The sequence below is a fragment of the Aspergillus terreus genome, genomic scaffold, assembly GCF_000149615.1.
Source record: "Aspergillus terreus NIH2624 scaffold_1 genomic scaffold, whole genome shotgun sequence".
In the NCBI taxonomy this organism is placed as follows: Eukaryota; Fungi; Ascomycota; class Eurotiomycetes; order Eurotiales; family Aspergillaceae; genus Aspergillus; species Aspergillus terreus.
This window is the reverse complement of record NT_165972.1, coordinates 639571-666219: the sequence shown is the minus strand read 5'-3', so window position 1 is coordinate 666219 and position 26649 is coordinate 639571. Positions and strand designations below refer to the sequence as shown.

The following is a 26649-nucleotide window of genomic DNA, read 5'->3' as shown; positions in this document are numbered from 1 at the left end:
ATAGTCTGTTTTATCCGCCTTATTTAGGACATAGTGTTTTCTGTTGCGATCGCATGTCGCAGCTATGTTCGAGTATTGCGCCGTAGATTCCCTCGGGGACGGCTTAAAGATAATGCTTTTGACGATCAAATTATATACCATGAAAAGTATGAAATGATCAAGCTATGATTGACTCGTAGATCGATGGCGCGTTGGACTGTTTGTAGGGCCGTATCTTCTGAAAGCAGGAGCAGGAGATCAGGCGGTGATGCGCGTTTTGTGCCAAGACCTTGTTTTTTCTGAGCAGCGGAAGAGCTCCAGCTTCTTTCAACTCCGCTGGCTTGGACACTCCACCCCCTCTGCGACAACCAACCATGGAGGCTTGATTGACCTCGTTCTCTGATCCGTGGAAGGTGGTCTTCTGTTCAATCCGACATGGCGAGAATTTACAAGGATACCCGGGTCGATCTTCGGCCGTACTCGCCGAGCACTGTCGTCAACATCCCGATCCCATCTCAATCGAACCCAAACAGCCGCGCCCGATTCTCGATTTCCTCCCTCACAGGCCAAAGCGAGACGGTCGCAAAAGATGAAGAAGAGTTTACGAGGCAATATCTGGCCACTCAGGGCTCAATCTACTTCCGCAAGCGCAGCGTGTATCCCCGGACATTCCTGTGGAGGGTGGTCAACGACAATAAGGTGCTTGAGATACAATGCGTCGATTTGACTAAGGGAGGCGTTGAGCATCACGAGTACAACAACACTCTGCGCCTGGATTTTCAGGAAGAGATCCTTCCTTCGGGCGTCGACCTCGCCGATGTGGAGGATCACGAGATCTTAAGCGTCTTTGTGATCACTGCTTCAAAACAGCTGCACACCTTGACCCTGCGACCGGAATTCTTCCGCAGGACCGCCTCGATAGATGAAACTATAACAGATTGGTGCAAATCTTGCGTTCCGGCTCCTCTGTCCTTTTCCTACCCTCACCGACTGCATGCCAGCAGCCCGCTGGAGTTGTTCATTTCCCTCGACAACGGGTCGCTTTTGCGCCTGACCAGGAGATCTGGCGATGATGGTAATTCTAAATTTGCGATTCTAACTGTTAAGAGCCAATTTCTAATTGCGTCTTTGTTTAGGTTCCAGCTGGTCACCTCTCACCTTCGACGAGAGAACATGGGGCTCCTCGATTCGCGGCCTAGTTCGATGGAACGCGCAGCCCTCCGTCAAGTACAAGGGACGCACCCTCGATCTGAACCTGGCGAATGCGATTGCGACTACGTCCGATCAGACCTACGTTTTTGCCGTTTGCCTCAACCATACATTGAAGATATGGAATCTCGCGACGAACAAGCTGGCCGCTACGAAGGATCTGTTGGGCCGTGAGATTCAAAATCCTGACGTGCCAGCCTACTCGTTAAACCCCGCCGAATCAGCATTTATCCGCGTCTTCAATGTCGAGAGGGCTATGGACGGCGAATACCGGTACTATGTTATCACCTACTCGCCTTTCGAAGACGGCCGCTTCAAGTTTTGGGCTGTGAAGGGAGGCCTGACATCGCCGCTGATCATCGAGGACCTCTATCCAGACACCCCATTGAGGCCTTTGGACCCGGATACGACTGGAAACATGTTTTGGAGCATTGCCGATTTCGACATAAAGCCCGCGGAGGAAGGGAGGCGCATGGAGTTGTGGGTTCTGTGGCGAAACAGCAGCCTGTACCAACTGTACACACTTCATTTCAATTTCGAGACTTTGGCTACTGATTGGAACAATAACTGGGTATCCACGATGATGGATTCTCGTTCCCAGGAGCCCCCACCTCCCATGGCATTGTCAGATGTCGTGGACCCGACAGAGAGATGGCTGAAGTTCCTTCTACAGCCGAACAGATTCTCCCCCGAGGCTCTTGAGACTGCACTGTCCATTTATCAGGAAGCCGTCCGGCCATTGTCTTCGCAAAATGCGTCCAAAAAGGGTGCATCGCTTTCAGAACGGCTCTGCTCCACGATCGCTGCTACCGTGTCCCTTCGCAAGTACGCTGATGAGGATATGGACTTCACTCGTTACCGGACGGACACTGATTCCAAATGGCGTCAGTTCTGGCAAATCGTGGAGGACATCAATAAGAGAAGATTTGAGCCCGTCTCTCTTGTTTACGACGCATATTACGAAATACCGTGGCTTCTTTTGACAGACAGTTGCGCTGTTATCCGCGAGTGCAGCTCTACAGAATTAATTCTGCATAACTCGGGAGCTGAGCTCCGCGCTGAAGGACCTAAAATCGTCGATCGCTGGAGACACAGGAATCTGAGCTCGGAGATTGGGGACCTTTTTGAACAGTCATCTCATCTCATCAAAGTTGCTTCAGGCTTCAGGCGTAGATTCCCAGCCGAGCTTGAAGCAGATTGCCAAAGAGCCCTGGAAGCCGAATTGTTCACCGAACCGTCGTCCTCCATCCAAGACAGAATGGACGCTTTCCGCGAGCGGTGTGATTTTGGTGAACAGATTTCCAATAAGGTCTACGAAGGTCTGATCGGCGCGATGAACGAGCAGTTGAATATCTACAATTTGCAGAACGAGGTGTTCTACACCATTATCGACACGATACCTCTTGGATTCCCGGGCAAGGATTCTGATCTTCTGCCTACCCACTTTGGCGTGAGAGTGACGGTGAATGGAGTGCAAGAGACCATTTTATTCACCCGACGTGTTCTGACCGACCTCCTACTTCTTGTTCTATTCGTGGATGGGGAGGTACAGCAGGAAGAAGACTCAAACTTCGATGCGGTCGACCTCTTTGCTTCGCTGATCACCCTTCTGAGAGAATACGAAATGATGGCCTGGCTGAGCTCCAACTGTCGGAAATGCTCAGGTAGATCTACAAGTGCGACTGATGACAACGCATCTACCTTTTCCCTGAAAGAATCGTCCAGAAAGAAGGACGCCCCGAGAATGGCGACGATCCTAGAAGATCTGTTCGCTACTGATATTAAGCCCCGTCAGACCACCGGGTTACCGCAGAGCTATACACTATCTCTGGGAATTCGCGATGTTCTATCATGGGTGACTCGACAAGGAGAAGTGGCATACCCCAATGCGTTGGTGTACATCCAATGTGATCTGATTGCGAAGAACAACATTGATCTTGCCTGGGACTTCTTGCGCTTCCAAGCAAGTACGTCTTGGGCGACATACGTCAAGGGGCGTCTATACGTCGCCATGTCCGAATTCGACACTGCAGCGTTGTATTTCCGGAAAGCTGCGTACCTTCTGTGTAAGTCTTCCTTTGTTGCTGTCTTTGATCGTGGTCGGAATGTGAATGTCTAACCCTTGTCTAGCCTGCGGCAAACCACTCGGCAATCTGCATGAAATGTCATCCACGCTTCTTGACATCGTTTCCGTGGACTGTTTCCACAACGGTCTGCCCAAGTATTTCCAACACATCTTGACTATATTCGAGAAGGCCAGGTCATTCTCGCATGTTGCCGACTTTGCCAGCCTTGCACTCCAGGCCCTTGCAAGTGAATACCGGGACGACAAAGACCCAGAGTACAACATCCTGCGTACGGATCTGCTCTCGCGATTGTTCTACGCATCCCTCCAGACCTGCCAGTTCGACCAGGCCTACTCTACGCTCGCTCGGTACAAGGATCTCGCCCTCCAGAAGTCGGCGCTCAGTTCTCTGATCACGAGTATACTGGTGGCTTCGGGTCCGGATACTTCTGGCCTTCGCCAGATCCTTCATTTCCCCACATCTCTTGTTCCAAACATTGCATCTCACGTGGACGAAGTTTTGGTTTCGCTTGCTCGGAAGCAGACGTCTTTCCACTCTACCATGGACCATGGGAACAAGTGGACCGACAGCACGCCGGATTATCAGCGAGTGCTCCAGGCTTATCGAATCGCTCGTAATGATTATCGTGGCGCCGCGGAGATCGCCTACCGGAATGTTCAGCGGCTTCGCATGGCTCGGGATAGTCCATCCTCGCATCTTGTCCTTGCTAAGGGTCGTGAGGCCGATGGCGCGCAAGCCACAGAGGAGGACGACCCGGAGAGCAAGGAGATCCGACACGAGCTTCTGTCATTGATCAACCTTCTTCGTTGTGTGGACAAGAGCGAGGCCTATATCCTCGTCGAGAAGGACGAGCCATCAGTGCCGGGCCAGTCTCTCGATCGACGTCGCAGCGTGCAGGAAGACGATGGAAACGTCTTTATGGACGATGCGGACGCATCGCCCACAGTACAAGGGTCGAAGCGTAGGTTCAGCTCGAGCACTAGTGCTATGAAGCCGAATGTGCGCCGCGGCAGCAAGTCGTCCTCCACCGCAGCGAATAGCCAGCCTTGTCGACGGGTCATAGTCACCTTGGACCATCTGCGACGGGAATACCAGGCCGAATTGGACCGCGTCAGCCGGATTGAACGGGGCGATTGGGAATTTGGGATCTTGGACCCTGACCAGGCGGATAATGATGATACGATGCTACTCTAAGCTCTGAACAGTGTCGCATCTACGATTTTGTTGGTTTGTCAGTTTCCATCTACGCTATGTTGCAGTTTCTGGACCGCATTTGTATTTTAGGCTAGGCTAGGGGTTGTTTTCTAGTTTCCTGGTGGTGCAAGAAAAGGAGAATTGGATTGATCGAGCAGCATTGGTTTGATTTGAAGAGCCAACTATCTTTTGTCTTTGGATGGACATGATCTTCCGTAGATCTGGACATGCGATGAGGGCAAGGCCTTAGTGTAAGTAGTGGGCTATTTGCGAATATACCTTGAGAAGCTTTTCGACTACAGTGTTCGTACGCCGAATCACAAACTACCATGCCGTCGTCTATCGTAGGGAAAGAAATCAGCCAGAACGGCCTGGGCTTGATGCGTAAGTGACTCGACCCGACTGCTCGCCAAAGGCATCGCAGACATAGGCCTTGGCTGGCTCACCAACGGACAAGACCCAGACGAACAGGCATTCCGCATGCTAAAGACAGCCTTGAACGCGGGCGCCAACATCGGGAACGGCGCTGGCTTCTAGGACCTGCCGCCCATTTCACCGCGTACCCCAAAAACGCAGATGAAGGTGGTGCTGATGATCAATGTCGTCGAGGCGAAGGCGAGTTCTGTGGGCGTGGGAGGATTGTGCTGGTGGCGCATACGCCGATCGATGCGGGCGTCGGTGGCTGGCGCCATCAGGAGCGTCGCTGATCTGCCGGTGCAGAGCCATCATCGCCGCTTCCCAGTTTTTCAGCCGGATAATCTGGAGCAGGCGCCCGCGCAGGCGAAGGGCTGCATGATGCCCTGGTTGGCGAACTGCTGGATTCTGGCATGCCGGCGATTGTGCTGATTCCGGGCGCTCGGTCGGAGGCACGGGTGCTGTTGAATGTGTGGGATGTTAGGTTGACGAGGAGACTCTGAAGGCTTTTCCTGTAGCTGGGGCGAGGTATATTCCTGCTGCGCAGAGATTGAATGAGTAGCTACTAGTACTAGGAGGGACGACGTTCAAGCGATTGGTCTTGCTGCTCTCACCGAGATGCAGGGATATTCGCCGGAAGGAAGGAGAGGAGTGAGTTGACAATCCTGCTTCCTCAGCGTCTGGACAAGGCGATATCCTGAATTCTGCATAGATGGAAACCTCTGACGAAGGGATCAATAAAGACCTAGCCAATAGGCATATATAGACCAGCTTGATGGACGGACACCTGGACACCTGGACACCTACAAGTAGCCGTTCTAGCGTGATCGAGCCATGGCTGAACGCCACCAATGCAACACTCAGGACATTCTCTTCTTTTGTGGCCTTCGTATTCTCCGAACCACTGCCCAAGCATGCAGAGCGGAGATGACTCGGTGGAGGAAATGTCCGACCAACACGAGGCCGATGTGGTGTAACAAGGCAAACAACCCATCAGCATCTAGATTCGCATCATGTCGAGTCACGCCCCATCGGCGGCCTGGGTCTGACAGGAATACCTTACGCAACCATTTGTCTAGCTGCAGGATGCCCTGGTCAGTAAGTCATGGTGTTATAGCTCCACTGGCAGAAGCCGTGAGTGCATTTCCACTTGGCGAGAACGGCCATCGCGGCGACAGAGGGTTTACGGGCAAGTGCCTGGCAGACGCACTCAAGAGTCATTGCATGCGTCTCACTTGCAAGCTGAGTGACACGACACCGATGGTTCGAATGGGTACCTGCGGCTGTCGGTGTTTGGATGTCGTTTGCTTGAGCCCGAGCTCTTTTGAAGGGAGGAATCAGAGCATCAGGCAATCTATATATCATTCTTGAACAGCTCATAAACTGTATCATACCATTTCTCGAGATCGCAAGGACACGGCAGATCGCACAATCATACGGACTGATGCCGTTGCCCGACCATGTCGTCTCCACCGCCCCAGCGAGCGTACAGTACCTTTGTCACGGTGGGTGTACTATTATAGGTACTCCACTGCCATGCTGCCGCGTCGACCGTCTGGAACGTTGATGGGGAGGGGCGAAATGGGCCCCTTGGGCGGACTTTGGGTGACTCTCGGAGGTAAGGCGGCAGTGCCAGTGAATCATGGCTCGCGGCGATCGATCAAGGTGCAGTAGTTAGCCGATGCATTAAGCTCGCTTTTGGTAATAGTGGTGTAATTAATATAGGGATGGGTGATGCCTTGGTGGTGGCTGCGTTAGGGCCACACTACCAGTCCACCCGAGTCCACCCAAGACGCCCTCCGAGCGCCCCTTGGCAAATTCGATCTCAACAAGGAGGATCATTTAATTAAAGAAGATCTTAGTCTCCGCGGGAAGGCTACGGATGAACCGGCGCTATGTTTTTTAGACCTGGTCTTTTGGACTTGGTACGGAGTACTCCGGATATGTATCATGCTGGACGGGGCATTCCCACGAGTACCTAGTTAAAGTATTCATACGGAGTATGCTCCTATCATAACCACAGCTGATCCGACAGTAAACGGTCCAAAATATCGTCCGAGTCGACATGTCGCTAGACGAGCCATCGCGTGCACTACGGGAGGATGTAGATCGGTTGATCAATAGACGGGAACTAATCTATTCACCTAAGTGAAGTGACAGGTCGTATGTTTGTGACACACTTCACGGAGGTCATCTTCTCGCTTAACCAAGTCAATTGATTGCACCAGAAACAAGAACCGATCCTGCTGAGGAAACCATACCCGAGCGCACTAGTGTCATTGGCGCCTGGCGCCCTTGCAGCGATCACCTCCCAGACCCAATTCTGTTCTAAGAATTGGGTTGAATTCATCTGGCATAGTATTCCTATCGGGAATTATGTACGGAGTATGATTATTGAGAGTGAAGTGGACAGCACAGGAGAAAGCTGTGGGGGGAGCAAAAGTTGGATGCTGAGAGTCTTCTGAGACATGGCCAACAACTGGCCATGTTTACTTTTTTCTCTGGAATCCGGTTGATGGAGAATTGTGCCGGACCCTCACGGAGTTGTGATGCATTAAGTCATGGTTACGATATGGGAAAGATGAACTTTCAAGAAGAGGTAGTCTGTATAGTTCCTCCTGACCAGAACAGCGGGAGCACAGCAACGACAACCACAACAGCCACCACCAGGACGGCTAAAGAGACTACAGATCAGCTGGCTAAAAAGACATCACGGCTACCACGAACTGGGATGTTTGCCTGACATGGATACCTCTTTGTAGCGTGACTTCAATAGGGAAAACTTTCGAAACCGCCTGTCTAATGCGTTGCGAGCATCATCCCCCATGGCCCATGGACAGCCAATTGAAAACGCCACCGTCATGCTGTTATACCATTTTGAGCGTAAAGGCCGGCTTTATGACTGCCAGAGTCTTCATCAGCTCGGCCAGGCTCTGTTTTAATGGATCATCTGTACGGAGTACGGAGTAGGTGGAGGCGCACTACGGCGTGTTCGACGGAGTATGGTGGATGGACCTGATCTTCCAACCGGTTTTGGTCCAGCCCCATATTTCTATTTATTTCTTCTATTTATTTCTCTTTATTCTGTATTTACTTTTCTTACAGTGGCCAGTTCTATTACAAACTGTCTGCTCAGAACCGGGATTCTGCATACAGCCCGAGAACTATTACCCGACTGCTGCCTCACAGAGCCCTCCGTATGCCTCTAGCCACTTTCCTTGTATTCAGCTCCACTCCGTCCTCACCAGCTCCTTAAGCCTCTACGCCAGCTGAGAAGCCATGCAGACAGGTCTGCTCCCATTGGGTTTGTTCCGTAACGAGTAAGGACCGTGGCGTTGACCCCATGGAGTAGTGTTCGCAGTGGATGAAGTTAGTTAACGATAACCCTGTCGTCTATGGCCCCCCTACAGGAGTTTTGTCATTGGCAGAGGAAGGGCTCTTGGGTATTCTATTTGTGAACCAGTGGAGGACCCTGCTTAGGAGGCAAAATGAAAATAGATCCTTCAGCCAATTTCGGAAGAAGCCGCGTTGACCTGTTCGGGCTCTTCATTTAAAAGTAGAAAGTGTGCTTCGTCTTTGCTCCCCTCATGCTCTTTACACGCCCCTCGCCCCCTTTGATTGTACATAGAGGATATTCGGAACGACATCTACCTAATCATGGCCCGATCAACCGCGTGTTGTCTTCCCAGGTTCAGTCCGTTGTCCGTTGATGGCCCCAAGCGGCCGGTGTCGATGAGAACAAAGTCGGATCCCTCGCAAACCCTCCAATTACTCTCGTCCTGGGAGCAAGGCCACCTGAATTCGCTTCTGCAAACTGCATGGGCTTTACTCCTCCACCGATATACCGGGTCAGAGGAGGTCTGCTTCGGTTATCAGAGCCTTGGGGGTGAAGGCAGTCATGGCGCCGCCTCCGCTGACTTGGCCAGCCCATCAATCTTCCACCTCACCGTCAGGGAGCAGGACACTGTACAGCAAGTCCTGGAGAAGGTGGTGCGCACGGAGAGCCATGCCGACAGCCCCGAAAAGGGGGCCTCATCAGGGGGTGCGCCTAGCGACTACAGTCTCTTTAACACGACCTTGATGATCCGGGTCTGCAGCGACTCGGCCAGAAGTGCACGCGATTCGCTTGTGCAACCCGCCCCGGCGATTACACTCCCAGAGGAGGTATGTCTTGTGCAACATGGGTTTGGAAACGGACTGCTAAAGACGAGTCCCCAGTGCCGCGTTCGTCTTCATGTGAAGATTCTGGAGCAAGATGTGGGCATTTTCTTGGAATGGTGGAACTGTGACCTGTCTTCGGAGCAGGCAAAAAGTATATCTAATTATTTCGAGCGGACACTGCACCGTCTACTCTCTGAGGAGGATGTTCAAGTGAGCGAATTGAATGTCCTCTCGGAGCAGGATTGGTGTCGCATTCGCAAGTTTAACTCTGTCCCCCCCGCGAGTCCTGATCGCTGCATTCATGACATTGTTCATGAGAAGACGCTGCTCCATCCCGAGAAGGAGGCAGTATGCGCCTGGGATGGGAGTTTCACCTATCAGGAATTGGACGTTATGGCCTCGCAAGTGGCGGTCTACCTCCAAAGACACGGTGTAAAACCGGAATCAAAAGTTGCGCTCTGCTTCGATAAGTCGGTGGGTAGCTTGTTTCCTATCTCTGTCGGATACTGATGATGTCTAGAAATGGTACATCGTGGCGGTTCTGGGGGTCTTGAAAGCTGGCGGTGCTTTCGTACCCCTGGATCCAACCCATCCGACTTCTCGTCTGCAGTCGCTGGTGAAGTCTGTACAGGCCCCCATCATGCTCTGCTCTCGAAACAGAGTAGACAAACTGGGGGACATTGCAGAACACCTTGTACCGCTTGACGATGAGACCATCGCCGAATTTGCGCAGACTTCGGGAGAACCCATGCCACCCCCCGAAGTCAAGGGCTGCAATGCCGCCTATGTAATATTTACTTCCGGATCGACCGGCGAACCCAAGGTTGGTGATATTCCAGTGCTATATTCCAGAGATTCTAACATTCCTTCAGGGGACTCTGATGGAACATAAGAGCTATGTGGCTAGCTCGGTAGCCCACGCTCCCCGTTTGCGCATCTACCCGGAGTCTCGCCTTTTGCAGTTTGCGGCACATACGTTCGACGCGAGTCTGGTGGATATACTGACTGTGTTGATGATCGGTGCCTGCATTTGTATACCGAGCGAGGATGAGCGTCTGAACGACATAGTCAAAGCGATCAACAGGATGCGGGTCAACCATGCTTCGTTGACACCGTCATTCATCGATTTCATCAACATAGCCGACGTTCCGGTGCTGGAGACCCTGGCATTGGTCGGAGAGGCGATGTCTCAGTCGCATATCGAGACCTGGTCAAAGATCAACCTTCTGAATGGATTCGGACCTACTGAGGCTGCTGTCACAGCTGCCATCAACTCCAACGTCACCATCGGCTCGGACAGTAGGGATATCGGCTTTCCAACGGGTGCGCGCTGTTGGATCGTTGACCCGGAGAACCACGATCAGCTTGTTCCTGTCGGATGTGCCGGCGAAATGCTTCTTGAGGGGCCGACCCTGGCCCGGTGCTATCTCAACAACCCAGAGAAGACCGCCGAATCCTTTATCTACGACCCCGCTTGGACAAAACATGACGCTTCTGGAGGCTCTCGACGCAGGTTCTACAAGACCGGCGATTTGGTAAGATACAACTCTGAAAATGGGTCGCTGACGTATCTAGGAAGGAAAGACACGCAGATCAAGGTTCACGGACAGAGAGTCGAGCTGGGAGAAATCGAAGATAATCTCAATTCCGACTCGAACATCAAGCACTGTCTGGTCCTTCTTCCGAAAACAGGGTTCGCGGAGGGAAGGCTGGTCGCCGTGATGTCTTTCGCAGTTCCTTTTACCGACAATTGCGAGACACAGCCCGTGCCTCTGAAACTAGTCGAGGATCCAAGGAAGCTGCCAATCATATCAGAGATCCGCAATCGACTATCCGCGCGTTTACCGGCATACATGGTTCCAGCAGTATGGCTGTGTGTTGAAAGTATACCCATTCTTCCGTCGCGCAAGCTTGATCGAAAGGCAACAGCGAGCTGGGTCGGAGGTATTATGGATGACCCCGAAGTACGATGCATCTCATCAGAACCTGGGTTGGATGGAAGTGTCTCTCGCTCAGGTAATGCCATGGAGGATCAAATAGCAGCGATCTGGAGCCGCGTCCTTAACATCCCGAAGTCTCATATCTCGCTTAATGAGAGCTTCCTGAGTTTAGGCGGTGATTCTATTGCAGCGATTACATGCATGGGACTCTGCAAGAAGCAGGGGGTTGGCGTCACGGTGCAGGAAATTCTCCGAACCAAGTCGATCAAGGAACTAGCAACACGGGCTAAAGACATCGAACAGCCGGCCGTTTATGAGGAAACGATCGAAAAACCATTCGACCTCTCGCCTATCCAGAAGCTCCATTTCATGGCCCGTCTGGAAGGGCAGGGACATTTCAACCAGAGCGTCCGAACTCGTCTTCATCAGCGTATCAGCGAGACGGATATTCGCCGCAGTATCGAGATTCTAATCGATCGACACTCTATGCTGCGAGCGCGACTCATTGACTTAGGGTCTGAAAGGGGTTTCCAACAACTCATCACCACCGACATCGTCGGTTCGTACCGCTGGAATGTACATGAGACCACCAGTCCCGAGAAAATTGAACAGTCCGTCGAAAAAAGCCAATCGTCGATCAATGCTCTTGTTGGGCCTGTACTTGCAGTGGACCTTTTCTGCGAGGACGGACAAGTATTGATAATGTCAATTGTGGCTCACCACTTGGTGGTTGACATTGTATCGTGGCGGATAATTCTGGAAGATCTAGAAGACCTGCTGTTGAATGGGCACGAAACCGCGCGGTCGAACAGCTCTTTGCCTTTCCAGACATGGTGTGCTCTACAGAGCGAACGGTGCCAGGCTCTGACGACGGACGATAAAGCCAGCTTGAAGGATGTTCCAGCCCCAGAATTAAATTACTGGGGAATGGAAGACCGCACGATAACCTACGGTGACGTGGACTGTGAAGGATTCGAGCTCGACCAAGACAGCACTTCACGTCTACTCAAGGATTGTCACCAGGCTTTGCAGACAGAACCCATCGATGTCTTCCTTGCGGCCCTGCTACATTCGTTTCGACGGACCTTCACTGACCGAGCTTTGCCTGTGATATACAACGAAGGACATGGTCGCGAAGTATGGGATCAATCCATAGATGTTTCACGCACCGTTGGCTGGTTCACCACGCTATATCCGATTCTGGTATCGGACCCGGTCGCGAACGACATAGTCGAGACTGTCGTGCATGTCAAGGACCTGCGCCGTCGTGCTTTGGATAACGGTCGACAAGAATTCGCACAGCGCATGTTGGTTGGAGGGGGCGCTGAAAATCGCGAGCACCCTTGTCCGATGGAGATGTCCTTCAACTATGTTGGGCAACATCGAGACCTCCAGCGACGAGATGGTCTCTTCGAATTAATGAACCAGATGGCTGGCGAGGCTGGTCGAGGTGGAGGGTCTGCAGATTTTGGCGAAGATACGCCGCGCTTTGCACTCTTCGAGATTTCCGCCATGGCTGCTCTGGGGAATCTGCGCTTCACCTTTTCTTTCAATAGATATATGAGCCACCAAGGGTCCATCCGAGACTGGATATCTTGTTGCTGTGATGTATTGAAGGAGGTTGGCGCGAAGCTGCAAGCCATGGCAGTTAGACCAACCTTGAGTACCTTTCCAATGCTCTCGCTTACCTACGAAAAGCTCGAGAGCATGGTGTCAACTGTTCTGCCTAGTATCGGGGTTGATTCCTTTGACATGGTCGAGGATATCTACCCTTGTACGCGGATGCAACAGGGTATCTTGCTTAGTCGGCTACGGGATGAAGCACTTTATGCTGTCCACAACACCTTTGAGGTTCGGACTGTGAATGGAAAGACCGATATAGCTCGACTGACAGACGCTTGGAAAGCGGTTGTCTCCAAGCACCCATTGCTGCGGACGGTGTTCGTCGAGAGCCTCGGTGATGGAGATGGTTTTTCCCAAGTCGTTCTCAAGTCTTTTGATGCACATCCCGCCTATGTGAGATGTTCGAGCGATGATGGAGTGTTGGAAGCTCTTGATGGGCAGGGCTCAATCGAGCTCAGTCAAAACAGACCTCCTCACCGATTCACCATCTGTGAGACAGCTTCTGGAAAGACCTTCTGCAGAATTGAACTTAGCCATGCCATCATGGACGGGTCTTCCATTTCCATCATACTTCGCGACTTACAGCTCGCTTACGACAACTATGAGGTGGCTCGGACACCAACTTTCAAGGGCTTTGTACAGTACCTACAAGACACTCCCCAAGCCCCGGGTATCGAGTATTGGCGGACGTATTTGTCGGATGCTGAGCCGTGCCATTTCCCTACCCTCAACGATGGCCAAGTCTTGCGCAAGAGACTCCAAACTATGCATTTGGATCTTGAGTTCTACGAGGAACTCAAGCAAATCTGCGAAGGGAATGGATTCACTCTCTCAACAGCATTCAGCACTGCATGGGGTCTCACCCTCCGCTCCTTCTGTGCATCCAACGACGTCAACTTTTGCTATATGGCTTCCCTCAGAGACGTGCCAGTCGAGGATATCGAAGCAGTCGTTGGCCCTGTTATCAACATTCTAACATGCCGGATGAGAATGTCCGATACTTCTTTGCTCAGGGACGTTATGTTGCAAGTACAGCATGACTACATGGAGCATTTGCCTTACAGGCATACTTCGCTGATCGACATTCAGCATGCCCTGAAGCTGTCCGAGATGCTGTTCAATACTGGGCTATCCTACCGAAGACTACCCCCGACTGACACGCAGACGGATGGAAACATCCAATTTGTCGAGCTTGGATCAATTTACGATCCCGTGGAATTTCCCATTTTCGTTAACGTTGAGGTCTCGGACACCGGTGCTAATGTCGACTTCAACTACTGGACCACAACGCTGTCGGCTCTCCAGGCCGAGAGCGTCGCCAACACGTTCTTGCAGCACCTGAAAGACATTGCACATGTCCCTGATGGGAAGCTGGAGCTGATCACGGGAATGAGTGACTGGCATACTCAACAAATCAAGACCTGGAATGCCTCATACCCTGTGGCCGCTGACAAGTGTGCGCATGAAGTGGTGAGCGAGAAAGCCACAACTCATGCAGATGACCATGCCGTTGTCGCTTGGGATGGGGACCTGTCATATTCGAAGCTCAACGAGCTGTCCTCCGCATTGGCAGTGTACTTGGAGCAGCTCGGCGTGGTATCGGGCTCTCTGATCCCCATTGAGCTCGACAGATCTGTCTGGGCAGTTGTTGCCATACTAGCAGTGCTAAAGCTAGGAGCGGTGTGTATCCCAATCACCCATGGCCGCCTGCATGAGGTCTTGAACGAGGAGCTCTGCAACGAAGTACAAGTTGCGCTTGCCTCGCCCTCCAGAGCCCCTTCGCTGGAAGTATCAATCCCTTTTGTCATTTCAATTGACAGATCTCTCTTGGAGTGCCTCCCGGCTAGCAAGGAAAGCTTCTTACCTAGCCTGCAGCCTCAGAATGATGCCTACCTCGTGTTCACATCCGATCGCAGTACTTCGAAAGCGATTATGCTTGATCACCAGGATATTCTGATGAGAGCGGAGAGTTTCTCAGCGGCGCTTGATTTGGACTCCACGGCGAGGATATTCCAGACTTCTGAGTACAAATCCGACGTTTTCCTTCAGGAACTCTTCGGTGCCTGGTCACGCGGTGCCTGTGTATGCATTCCGGCTGATACTGAGCTCGAGAATCTATCTTCATCGATAAATGGCCTGCATGCGAATATGGTCAGCACGACGCCATCTATGGCCCTCAAGTTACAACCATCAGACCTGCCTGAAGTCAAGGCTCTTGTGCTGTATGGCGGGACACCTAACGCCAAAGTCAACAAATTGTGGTCCGGAAACGTGATGCTTCACACATTCTACGGTGCCCCTGAATACTCCTCAACTTGGGTACACGCCTCTTCCCCTGGCACTTCTGTCGAAACGGCAAGCTCTGGATCTGTCATGGGTGGCAGATCGTGGCTCGTCAATGCACAAGATCACGACCTCCTGGTGCCCATAGGATGTATTGGCGAATTGGTGGTAGAAGGCCCCGTTGTCTCTCGTGGCTACTGGAACGATGAGGAATCTACGAAACAGAACTTTATCCAGGAGCCGAAATGGGCTCATACTTTGCTGGACGAGGTTGATAGCCAGGACTCACGCCAACTGCAGTGGTTCAAGACCGGAGAGCTGGCACGTTACAATTCTCGCGGCCAATTGGTGTACATGGGAAAGAAAGACCGCCAGGCTGCAGTCCACGTGGATTGGTGGAGGAAATACCTAGCCGATGTTGAGGCTTGTCTTTTTCCGCGCATGCAACTTGAACCAACACAGAGGGCTTTCTCTCCATTTAAGACTACAATCAAAAATGCAGAGGGGATTCGTTCGCTCTGTCAAAGTCTTGGAGTTGATGTTGGGTCTCTCTTACGGGTTGCTTGGGGCTTGGTCCTTCGCTGTTACACTGGGTCAGAGGACGTCTGTTTCGGCTGTGGTCCATCAGACCAAGAGCAGATAGAAGGGAAGGCAGCCATGGAGGTCTTGCCTATTAGATTATGCCTGAAGGACGACATGATGCTTGAAGATGTCATCTGGAAATTGACGAGGGATTTCGCTCAGATCTCTCAGCACCGACCCTTGTCCCTCGATATCCAGCAGGAGCTTGACCTGACTGGCGCTTTCTTCAACACTTCCTTCCAACACAGCGCCAGCACAGGTGCAGAAAGCGCCCCATTCGAATTGAGCGGCGACAATCCAAACAACTGCATGCTTTGTGTCAGTGTGAGGGACATGGGATCCTCAGTTGAGGTAACCTGTGCCTATGCAACTGATCATCTGTCTGGGGAGCATGTTGCAGATATCATTGAATGCTTTGAGAAAATCTTGGATTCGTCCATTAATTCCCCTGCTTGTCGCATCGGTGACATTGAGTTCATTATGGAACGGTCTTGCGAGCAGATACGGGAGTGGAACAGAGCGCTTCCTGATCGGCCAACGAAATGCCCATATGAGATGATACAGGATCATGTCCTGGCGCTTCCATTAGAGCCAGCGATTAGCTCATGGGACGGAGACTTTACTTACGCAGATGTTGATTTTTATTCGGCACGACTGGCACAGCATTTGCGAGAGATCGGGGTCAAACCCGAAACATTTGTGGCCCTTTGCTTCGAGAAGTCTGCATGGGCAGTTATTTCACAAGTTGCAGTGCTCCGGGCAGGTGGAGCGTTTGTTTCTCTTGACCCTGCACATCCGGAGGAACGATTGAAAGGGATGATCGAGGATATCGATGCTCTAGTCGTCTTGTGCTCATCCAAACACCACGAAAAGGCTTCTCGGATTTACGATGTGACATTTTCTGTATGCGAAACGACGATCCGAGAGCTCACAACCCTTACATCCGGTGTCCCTACAGAGCATGCCAGGATCGATCATCCAGCGTATGCGATCTTCACGTCTGGGACTACAGGGAAGCCAAAAGCCACTGTTGTTGAGAACGTTGGGCTCAGCCTACTGTCGTTATCAATTGCTGAGGAATACGGGATTGGCCCCGGAACCAGGGCCACGCAGTTCTCAAGCTACACATTTGATGTCAGCATACTGGAAACAATCATGGTTCTCATGAACGGTGGTTGTGTCTGTGTACCCAGCGAAGATGAGCGCATGAATGACTTGGCTGGGGCTATCAATCGAATGCAAGCCAATGTCCTGAGCGGCCCTCCATCGGTAGCAAACATTCTCGACCCAAAGACAGTCCCAACCCTGCGAACAGTGATTGCAATAGGTGAGAAAATAACAGCAAGCCACATTGAACGATGGGCAGATCGATGCGTGATCAACGCCTACGGACCTACTGAAGCAACCATATTGGCCACGTCCTGCACCATTGTGGACAAACAAGGAAGACGCCTCACTAGCAACTATAACTCAATTGGCACTCCGGTAGGCTGCAGAGCATGGATCGTGGATCTCCATAATTACCATCGTCTTCTTCCCGTTGGCGCAGTGGGAGAGCTGGTCCTTGAAGGTTGCAATGTCGCGAGAGGCTACCTAAATAACGAAGAGAAGACTAAGGAAGCCTTCATCACAAGCGCCCGTTGGATGCAGCACCATGGCGTTTCAAGCGTCCTTCAATGCAAGGAGCGAATGTACCGCACTGGTGACCTCGTATACTACAATCATGATGGGACAATCTCTTTCATCTCCCGCAAAGATACACAGATCAAACTGAACGGTCAGCGGGTTGAGTTGGAGGAGATCGAGCAGCAATGCCTTCGTTTTCTGCCACCATCCACAAAGGTGGCCGTCGAGCTTGTATCTCCGGAGGTTAGAACAGTGGCTAGATGCCTTGCAGCATTCTTCACCGTTACGAAGGAGACAGACGAAGAGAACGACCTGGAGCATGATTTATCGTCAGTCGTCCTTTTTCAGATGAATGACAGGATCAGAGAGACCACGAGAAGCTTACATGCTTCGTTGCGTGAATCTTTACCCATGGGTCTTATACCAAAGCTATTTGTACCAGTACGACACCTACCGATTACAGTATCCGGGAAACTGGACAGGAAAAAGCTTCGATCTGCCGTTGAGCCGTTGCCCAAGGATCGCTTGAGAGCCTATGGAGTATCCAACGCGGGCCCAGGGCAAATTTCCGAAACAGAAGCGACGGCAACGCTCCGAGAAATCTGGGAAGATGTCATAGGCCTTGAGTCCGGTTCCATTGGTGTTGAGGACAACTTCTTTGAAATCGGAGGCGATTCGTTCTCTGCTATGAAGCTCGTTAGCGCAGCTAACTCCCACGGGATATCGATTAAGGTTGTTGATATATACGCCCATCCCGTTTTCATGGATATGGCGAGAAAATGCGAGCCTGCAAAGCCAGCACAGAAGAAGCGAGACGTTGAGCCATTCAGCCTTCTCCCTACTTCGGCAGATCGTGACTGGATCCTGGAGGAGGTTTCTGACCAATGTTGCGTGTCTAAGGAGTCGATCTCCGATATCTACCCGTGCAGTCCAGTACAAGAAGGCCTTTTGACATTGTCCGTCAAGGAGCAAGGTGCCTATGTTGCTCAGCCGGTATTTCGGCTATCGGAACATGTTGATCTTGAGAGATTCATGGCAGCATGGCAAACACTTGTTAATGAGCTAGACATTCTGCGAACTCGTATCATTCATACAGATTCGTTGAATTTCCTGCAAGCTGTGCTGAAAGAGGATCCGATCTCATGGAGAATCCTGACAACATTCGATGATTTGATTGAAGGGAACTTTGAACATTCAAACTATGCTGGAGGTCCCTTGACGGGATATGCAATCGTGAAGGACAATGCCTCTTCAGCAACATTCTTCGTTTGGACCGTACATCACGCGCTCTACGATGGGTGGATGCTACCAGGTATCTTTCGGAGGGTCGAGGAGATCTATTCTGGGATTTCGAGGGACAACACAATGCTTCAGTACAAGTTGTTCGTGGACTACTTAACTGGACAGCAGACATCCGAGTCCGATGAGTTTTGGAAGTCATACCTCTCCAGCCTGGATTCTTCCCCATTCCCGCAGAACAAGTCGACTTCACCAGGCTCAGTTCGGGTGGGAAATACACACGAAAGCAGCATGCAAATCTCAGAATTCTCTGGCTATAGCGGTGTAACTCTTCCGGAAATGATCCGTGCTGCGTGGGCAATCGTGGTGTCAGCTCATACCGGATCAAGTGATGTCTGCTTTGGGGAGACACTCATGGGGAGGAACATCGGCCTAGATGGCATCACAGACATTGCAGGACCAATTCTTACAACAGTCCCTACTCGCATTCAAGTCGACAACGAGACGTCGATTACTCAGTACTTGCAGAACATCCATCAATTGACCGTGAACATGTTGCCACACCAACATGCTGGGCTACAGCGGATAAGGACGCTCAACAGTGACACGTCTCTTGCTTGCGAATTTCAAAACATCCTCGTTATACAATCGGACGAGGGAAAGCTTAACGAGGATCTTTGGGTCCCTGAAGGCAACAGGAACAGCAGGGACTTTTTTGCCCACCCACTGACGGTCGAATGTAAGATCGCGGGTCCAAAGCTTGATATCACCGTGCATCATGATGAGATAGTGCTGGATAGCTGGACGACTGAAAAGGTGCTGCATCAGTTCATGTTCATTCTGGAACAGCTCCTCGCACTTCCGGCAGGCGACGTGAAGAAAGTCGGCGACCTTGACCTGTCCAGCCGCATCGACAAGGAAAGTATAGCGGCATGGAACAAGCGCATTCCGTTCAATCTCGAGAAATGTGTGCACGATATTATCCATGAGGAGATGTCGAAACATCCCAATGCCCCAGCTATATGCGCCTGGGATGGCCAGCTATCTTACGCAGCGACGATGGACCTCGCTTCATCGTTTGCAAAATACTTGGGTTCTCGTGGAGTTGGACCAGAAACTTTGGTCCCGTTCTGCCTGGACAAGTCTCTCTGGGCGGTGATCAGCATATTGGGTATTCTCATGGCTGGGGGCGCGTTCGTCCCAATGGATCCTTCTCATCCGACCTCGAGACACAAGGAAATCCTTGAAGAAGTTGATGCCCGGGTGATTCTCTGTTCTCCCCATTACCAAAATCGCTACGCTGGCCTCGTGAAATCCATCATCCCTGTCAGCAAAGAAACAGTGAAGGCATATGGGTCAATTTCAAAGAGCGTCAAACGCAATGTGGCTGTCAAGCCATCGAACATGGCTTTCGCTATTTTCACATCTGGAAGTACCGGCCGTCCAAAAGGCATCGTCATCGACCACCAGTCACTTGCTAGCAGCGCCATGGCGTGGGGGCCAATCGTGCAAATGAACAATTCCTCTCGGGTATTCCAATTTGCATCCCTCACTTTCGATGCCGCGGTAATGGAGGTCCTCGCAACGTTGATGCACGGTGGCTGCATCTGTATCCCAAGCGAAGACGAGCGTCTGAATGACGTTGCTGGTGCAATCCAGCGGATGAATGTCTCCTGGTCATTCTTGACCCCATCAATAGCAAGCATTCTTGAGCCTTCCACAGTCCCATCTCTCAAAGTGCTTGTATGTGGAGGAGAAAAGTTGTCCAAAGAGGTGGTAACAAAGTGGGCTCATCGTGTCCAGTTGATGAACGGATATGGGCCCACTGAAACAACCATATTCGCCGTCTTGAATGATGCTTCTGCGAACCCTGAGCCATCCTGCATCGGATTTGGAATACCTTGCACATTGACATGGATTGTTGACCCTGACAATCATGATCGATTGTCCCCGTTGGGCGCTGTTGGAGAGCTCGTTTTGGAGGGCCCTGCGCTTGCGAGAGAATATCTCAAGAATCCGGAGAAGACAGCTGATGCATTCGTTAGCAATCTCGCATGGATGAAGCACTTCCAGAACTCTCAGCAGTCTCTACGAAGAATATACAAAACAGGAGACCTTGTGAAGTACAACCCTGACGGCTCGATAAACTGTATAGGGCGAAAGGACCACCAGGTGAAGCTTCATGGACAGCGCATGGAGCTTGGGGAAATTGAGCATCGACTGCACGAGGATCCTCGTGTGCGCCATGCTGTCGTGATAATGCCTAAAACTGGGCGCCTCCAGCAACGCTTGGTGACGGTTTTGTCCTTAGAGTCTTTGACCATGGACAAGAGTGTCATTTCGAATGGCGCATGCGAGCTTGTGGAGCATGACACGATGAAACTCGCATACCGTGAGCTTACCCAGATTCAAAAAGCTTTGGAGGACCAATTGCCCGTTTACATGGTTCCTCAGACATGGGCTGTTGTCAAGGCTCTTCCAATGCTTGTTTCTGGAAAGATGGACCGGAAGCGAATTACGAGCTGGATCGAAAATACCGACGAGGCGACGTACGATCGCATCATGCAAGATTATGACAACATCAAACGAGCAGGCCTTGTAGATAAGAAGGACAATGATGAAGGTTCAGTCGTGGATACTCTGCGGGCAATCTTTGTTGAAGTTCTCAACATCCCATCCCACAAGGTCGATAGTAATCGGTCCTTTGTTAGCCTAGGTAAGAAGCGCAACGAACTCGTGAAAGGAGAAATCTAACGTGCTTCCCGCAGGAGGTGACAGCATTACTGGAATGGCCGTTATATCGAAAGCTCGCAAGCACGGTCTTAGCCTGACGCTCCACAGTATCCTTCAAAGCAAATCGGTAGTGGAACTTGCCTTGAAATCCGAGAAAAAGGTGCAAACAGTCCAGGTCAAGGAAAGACTTGATGAGCCATTCGGCCTCTCTCCAATTCAGAGTCTATACTTCAAGACGGCTACTGAGTTTGGACAATCGTCTCACTTCAACCAAGGCGTCACTGTTCGGACCACCAGGTACATACCGGTGGATACTATCAAGCGTGCAGTTGAAGCGCTTGTAGACCGGCATTCCATGTTCAGAGCACGCTTTGTCCAATCTCAAGATGGCGAATGGCAGCAGCGAATTCTTGATGTAGGTTTCTCAAACCCGCTGGAGTCCAATCTACTGACCTTTATTTTCTAACAGGAGTCTGCTTCCTCATATCGGCTGCAGACCCACTACATAACGAATGAGCATGAGATAAGTTCTCGAACGTCTGAGAGCCAACGGTCCCTCGACATCCACCACGGGCCAGTGTTTGCTGCCGACGTATTCGAACTCCCGAGTCATAGACAGATCCTTGCGCTAGTCGCTCATCACCTTTGTGTTGACATGGTGTCATGGCGTATAGTCTTGCAAGATCTTCAGGAGTTCATTGAATCCGGATCTCTGTCCCTCGACAAGACGTTGTCATTCCAGAACTGGTGCGAGTTGCAGACTACCCACGCCAAAGAAAGTGACCCCGTTCGGCTTCCGTTCAATGTTCAACAACCAGACTTAGGGTACTGGGGAATGGAGAATGTGCGAAATCGCTATGGCGATGCCAAGATAGAGGTTTTCACTGTCAATCAGGAAGCCACGTCCTTTGTTCTCCGCGACTGCCATCATGTTTTCCGGACTGAGACAGTTGAGGTGCTGCTTGCAGCCGTGATTAGCTCATTCAGGCGAGTTTTCGCTGATCGAGAGGTTCCGACAATATACAATGAAGGTCACGGACGTGAGGCATGGGATTCGAGCATGGATCTATCCAGAACAGTGGGATGGTTTACGACTCTCGCGCCGATGGATGTTAGTGGAGAAAGAGGTACGCCAACTTCACAGCTACGATGAAAATTTACTAAAACTGACAAGCAACAGCAGATCTCGTGGACACCTTGAAACGTGTGAAGGACTTGAGACGATCGACCTCATACAACGCCAGAACTTTCTTCGCACAAGACCTCCTTTCTGGAGGAATGTGTGGCTCAACTCATTTCCCCATTCCTCTTGAAGTGATTTTCAACTATCTCGGACAGCTCCAGCAGCTAGAGCGTGACGGCTCCCTGTTCCAACATTTTGAAGTTGATGGTGCCAATGCCTTTGGGTCCACATCGGACATGGGCCCTGAGACGCCTCGATTTGCTCTCTTCGAGGTTTCCGCCATAATCATCAAGGAACAGCTTCACATGGGCTTTACATACAACCGTCATATGAAACACATGAAAGACATCCAAAGATGGGCATCGGAATGCAGACGCATCCTTGAAGAAGATATCCCTCTTCTTAAAGACCGGGCGCCCCAGCCTACTCTCAGTGACTATCCATTGCTGCCTATCACTTACGAGGGACTGGAGAACTTCATGAGATACACCTTACCGAAGGCGGAAATAGATAGCTGGGAATGCGTTGAGGACATCTACCCCTGCTCGCCAGTGCAGGAAGGTATCTTGCTCAGCCAACTTCGGGATCCTTATGGGTACATGTTTCACGCTATTTTCGAGGTCCGCTGTTCCGACAAAGCCCTCAAGGCCGAAGCAAGCAGGTTGAAGAAAGCTTGGTCAATGGTCGTGGCGCGACACCAAATTCTGAGGACTTTGTTCGTTGACAGTTACAGCAAAGGCGGCGCCTTTGATCAGCTCGTGGTGAAAGAACTGGAAGACGAGATCCTTGAGTTTGAGTGTGACGAGAATATCGCCTTCCAGACGCTCGACAACATCAAGCTTGCAAACATCAACGCTAAGCGGCTCAAGAAGCTTCCACATCAGCTTACCATATGTACCACAACGGGTGGGCGAGTCCTCCTGAAAATCGAGCTCAACCATGTCATTATCGACGGAGGATCGATTGACCTTCTCATAAGGGATCTGCAATTGGCATATGATAACAGACTTCCTTCTGCACCTGGACCCCTCTTTGCCGAATACATCAAGTTCATCAAAGCCAAGGATCACCACCAAGCGTTGGATCATTGGGTGAGGTATCTATCTGGAGCCCATCCCTGCCACTTAAGAGTGTCTCCTACAACTGGTGGTGAGAAGCGACTGGGTTCTGTCCTGATGCAGTTCGACAGATTCCCTGAGCTGCAAAGATTCTGCGAGGAGAATTCGGTTACTCTTGCGAACCTTACTCTTACTGCTTGGGCAATGGTCCTCAGGAGTTTCACTGGGTCAGACGATGTGTGCTTCGGATACCTGACGGCTGGACGTGACTCCCCTGTTCCAGACATCCAAAATGCTGTTGGGATTTTCATCAACATGCTGTGCTGCAGAGTCAAGTTTGGACAGAGACATAGCCTTCTCGATATATCCAAGACAGTGCAGGAAGACTTCTTGGGAAATCTCCCCTATCAGAATTGCTCTCTTGCTCAGATCCAACATGAGCTTGGCCGTGACGGACAGATGCTTTTCAACACGGCCCTTTCTATACAGAATCACTCCATCTCAAAGCCAACGACAGACAGCACCATCTCACTTGAAATACAACGAGTCCATGATCCAACAGAGGTAAGTCATGCTAATATGCGTCTTGGAAGGGGGTATGCGCTAATGTTATCCACAGTACCCGGTGACTGTCAACGTTGAAACCGGCAGGGGTAGAGAGGGAGTGCTGATTAGATACTGGTCTGATGCTGTGTCTGACAGCCAAGCGAAGGGCTTGACCGATGCGATTGCCCATATATTCACCCTCTTTGTTGAAAACCCTCATACATCAGTGACGGAGACGACCATCCGCAACCAGGGCCCAGATAGGGTCGGTTCAGATCTTCCCAGCCGACGGATCTCGGAGGTTGATGAGGACTACATACGGTCCCTGGTCGACGCCCGTGTGAAAGAAGTCATTTATCAGATGCTCGAGGATGGGGTGTTGGCCATTCCTCCCTTCCAGGGGAAGAGTGTCTGCGAGGACAAGCCAGCTCTCAAGATGCATGACCGTCCTTTCCGGGAAACAGTGATACCAAAAGGCATTGTATCATCCGATTCCGTACCAACTCTCACTGAAGATATCAAAGAACCAGGCGACCTGGAGAAGCGTCTTTGGAGACTTTGGAGCGAGGCGTTGAGTCTTCCGGCCGACACTGTCATACGCCACGCGAGCTTCTTCAAGCTCGGGGGCGACAGTATATCGGCAATGAAGATGGTCGGTGCAGCACGCCAGGAGGGATTGATGTTGTCTGTGGCCGATGTTTTTGGCAACCCAGTCTTTGAAGATATGCTCGCTACGATCTGTTCCAGATCAAGCAACCCATCTTCCACCACAGCCAGCTCGAATGCGTCCACTCCAGAGGACTCGCAAGATTCTTTCCAGATGTTATCGCGGACCGTTTCTCCCCAAGAGGTGACTATCGTGAGGCCAGTTGAGCTCGACGAGGCTTCGTTACAGGCTGGAATCTGCCCTAGGATTGGCTTGTTCAAGGGCGGAATTTCAGATGTCCTCCCGGTGACCGATTTCCAGGCGTTATCTCTCACGGCTTCTCTTTTCAAATCGAGATGGATGCTGAATTACTTTTTCCTTGAGGGTAACGGGCCGCTGGATATTCGGAGGATGACGGAAAGCTTTGAGCGGGTGGTTGATGCGTTCGATATCCTTCGCACAGTGTTCGTTTGCTTCCATGGCCAATGCTTCCAGGTGATCTTAAGAAAGCTGCAACCCGACATCTTCATCCATGAAACAGAGAGGAGCCTGGAGGAGTACACTGCATCTCTGCAGCAGCGAGACCGGGAGCAAGTGCCCTCTCAGGGAGAGCAATATGTCCAGTTCTACATCGTGAAGCAGAAAGGGACGGCGCATCATCGCATATTGATTCGAATGTCGCATGCCCAGTATGACGGGGTTTGCCTACCGCGCATCATGTCCGCCATCAAGATGGGATATGAGGGCTGCACCATCCCGCCCGCGCCGTCTTTCTCGAACTACATTCGCATGCTCCCTGGGGTAATCACTCCAGAGCATTACCAACATTGGAGGAAAGTCCTCCATGGCAGCAAGATGACCGACGTTATCAGACGCCACAGCCCGAATTCATTCCAGCACATCGGTGCGTATGCCGAGCAGAAGAGAACTATCGATATCCCAGCGACAGCCCTCGACAATGTCACCATCGCGACAGTCATGCAATCCGCATGGGCTCTGACGCTGGCGAAGCTGTCCTCGCAGTCAGATGTCGTATTCGGGCTCACAAACAGCGGACGAAATGCCCCGCTCCCCGGCATCGAAAGCACGGTGGGCCCGTGTCTCAACATCACCCCCGTCCGCGTCAAGTTTGGAGAACACTGGACGGGACTCGATCTCATCCGCTACCTCCAGGACCAGCAGGTGGCCAACATGGCCTATGAAATCCTGGGATTCCGCGAGATCATCCGTCAATGCACCAGCTGGCCTGAGTCCACGTACTTCACCACCACGCTCTTCCACCAGAGCTTGGAGTACGAGGGCGAAATGAAACTGGATGACCATACATACAGAATGGGCGGCGTGGGCATCGTCGACAACTTCGTGGACCTCACGGTGTTCTCCAAGCAAACCAGTACACAGCACCTCCTCGTCTCCCTCGGCTACTCGCTCAAAGGCCCCGTTCAGCCGGTGTATGCCGCCAAAGTCCTCGACATGGTCTGCGAGACTGCCCAAACGCTGCTCGCCAATCCCAGCATCACCCTCCCATCCCCGACAACCCTCCGCTCCCTCCCCAGCCAGGTCATCAACGACGTGCCCCGACAGTCCGACGAGCAGTTCCTTTCCTCAAATCTCAACACACGCAGTATCTCGGAGATCTTGGTCCATTCGGACATGGTCAACCGCATCTGGCAACAAGTCCTCCCCAACAAGAATCCGGAACTCCCCCGTCCTCCGTTCCAGCTGACCTCGTCCTTTTTCGAACTGGGCGGCGACATCCTCAACATGGCCCAGGTGGTGTGGCTGTTGGAACAAGAAGGCCTCCGGGTTCATCTCGAAGATCTACTCGAGCATCCCACCTTCCTGGGCCACATGGCCGTGTTGGCGTTGCATGATGGAAAGCAACAACAGCGGGCTGAGACTCGCTCTTCAGAAACTCCCTCCTCATCGCTCCCTTCGATGCCTTCTGGTCCCGAAACCAAAGGCGGAACATGGAACCCCCTGGGCAAAGCTGTCACGCTTGCGCGGAAGCTCAGTAAATGGAATCTGGCCTCGAAGAGCCGACAGAGCTTGCAGTCATTGGGGCAACAGTCATTGGGGCAGTAGCACTGTCTTTATTGATTTCCTTTTGTTGTATGTGTTATAATTGTTGTATGATTTTGTGTAT

At 51.6% G+C, this 26649-nt stretch overlaps 2 protein-coding genes across 2 annotated transcripts; both read left to right on the top strand.

The window, feature by feature from the left end:
• Window positions 1-414: 414 nt before the first annotated feature.
• On the top strand, window positions 415-4469 carry ATEG_00229 (nucleoporin Nup120/160; the record flags this gene model as incomplete). Its single annotated transcript, XM_001210315.1, has 3 exons — window positions 415-1054; window positions 1116-3254; window positions 3319-4469. The coding sequence occupies 3 exons, from the start codon at window positions 415-417 to the stop codon at window positions 4467-4469; spliced, it is 3930 nt and encodes a 1309-aa protein (XP_001210315.1).
• A 4071-nt stretch (window positions 4470-8540) lies between these two features.
• Window positions 8541-26588, top strand: nrps1 (nonribosomal peptide synthase Pes1; the record flags this gene model as incomplete). The annotated part of the gene is made up of 11 exons (XM_001210314.1): window positions 8541-9047; window positions 9102-9518; window positions 9565-9867; window positions 9917-10579; window positions 10637-16799; window positions 16839-20080; window positions 20141-21053; window positions 21106-21485; window positions 21540-22197; window positions 22251-23875; window positions 23931-26588. 11 exons carry the CDS (start codon window positions 8541-8543, stop codon window positions 26586-26588), a joined length of 17529 nt encoding a protein of 5842 aa, XP_001210314.1.
• Window positions 26589-26649: the final 61 nt, after the last annotated feature.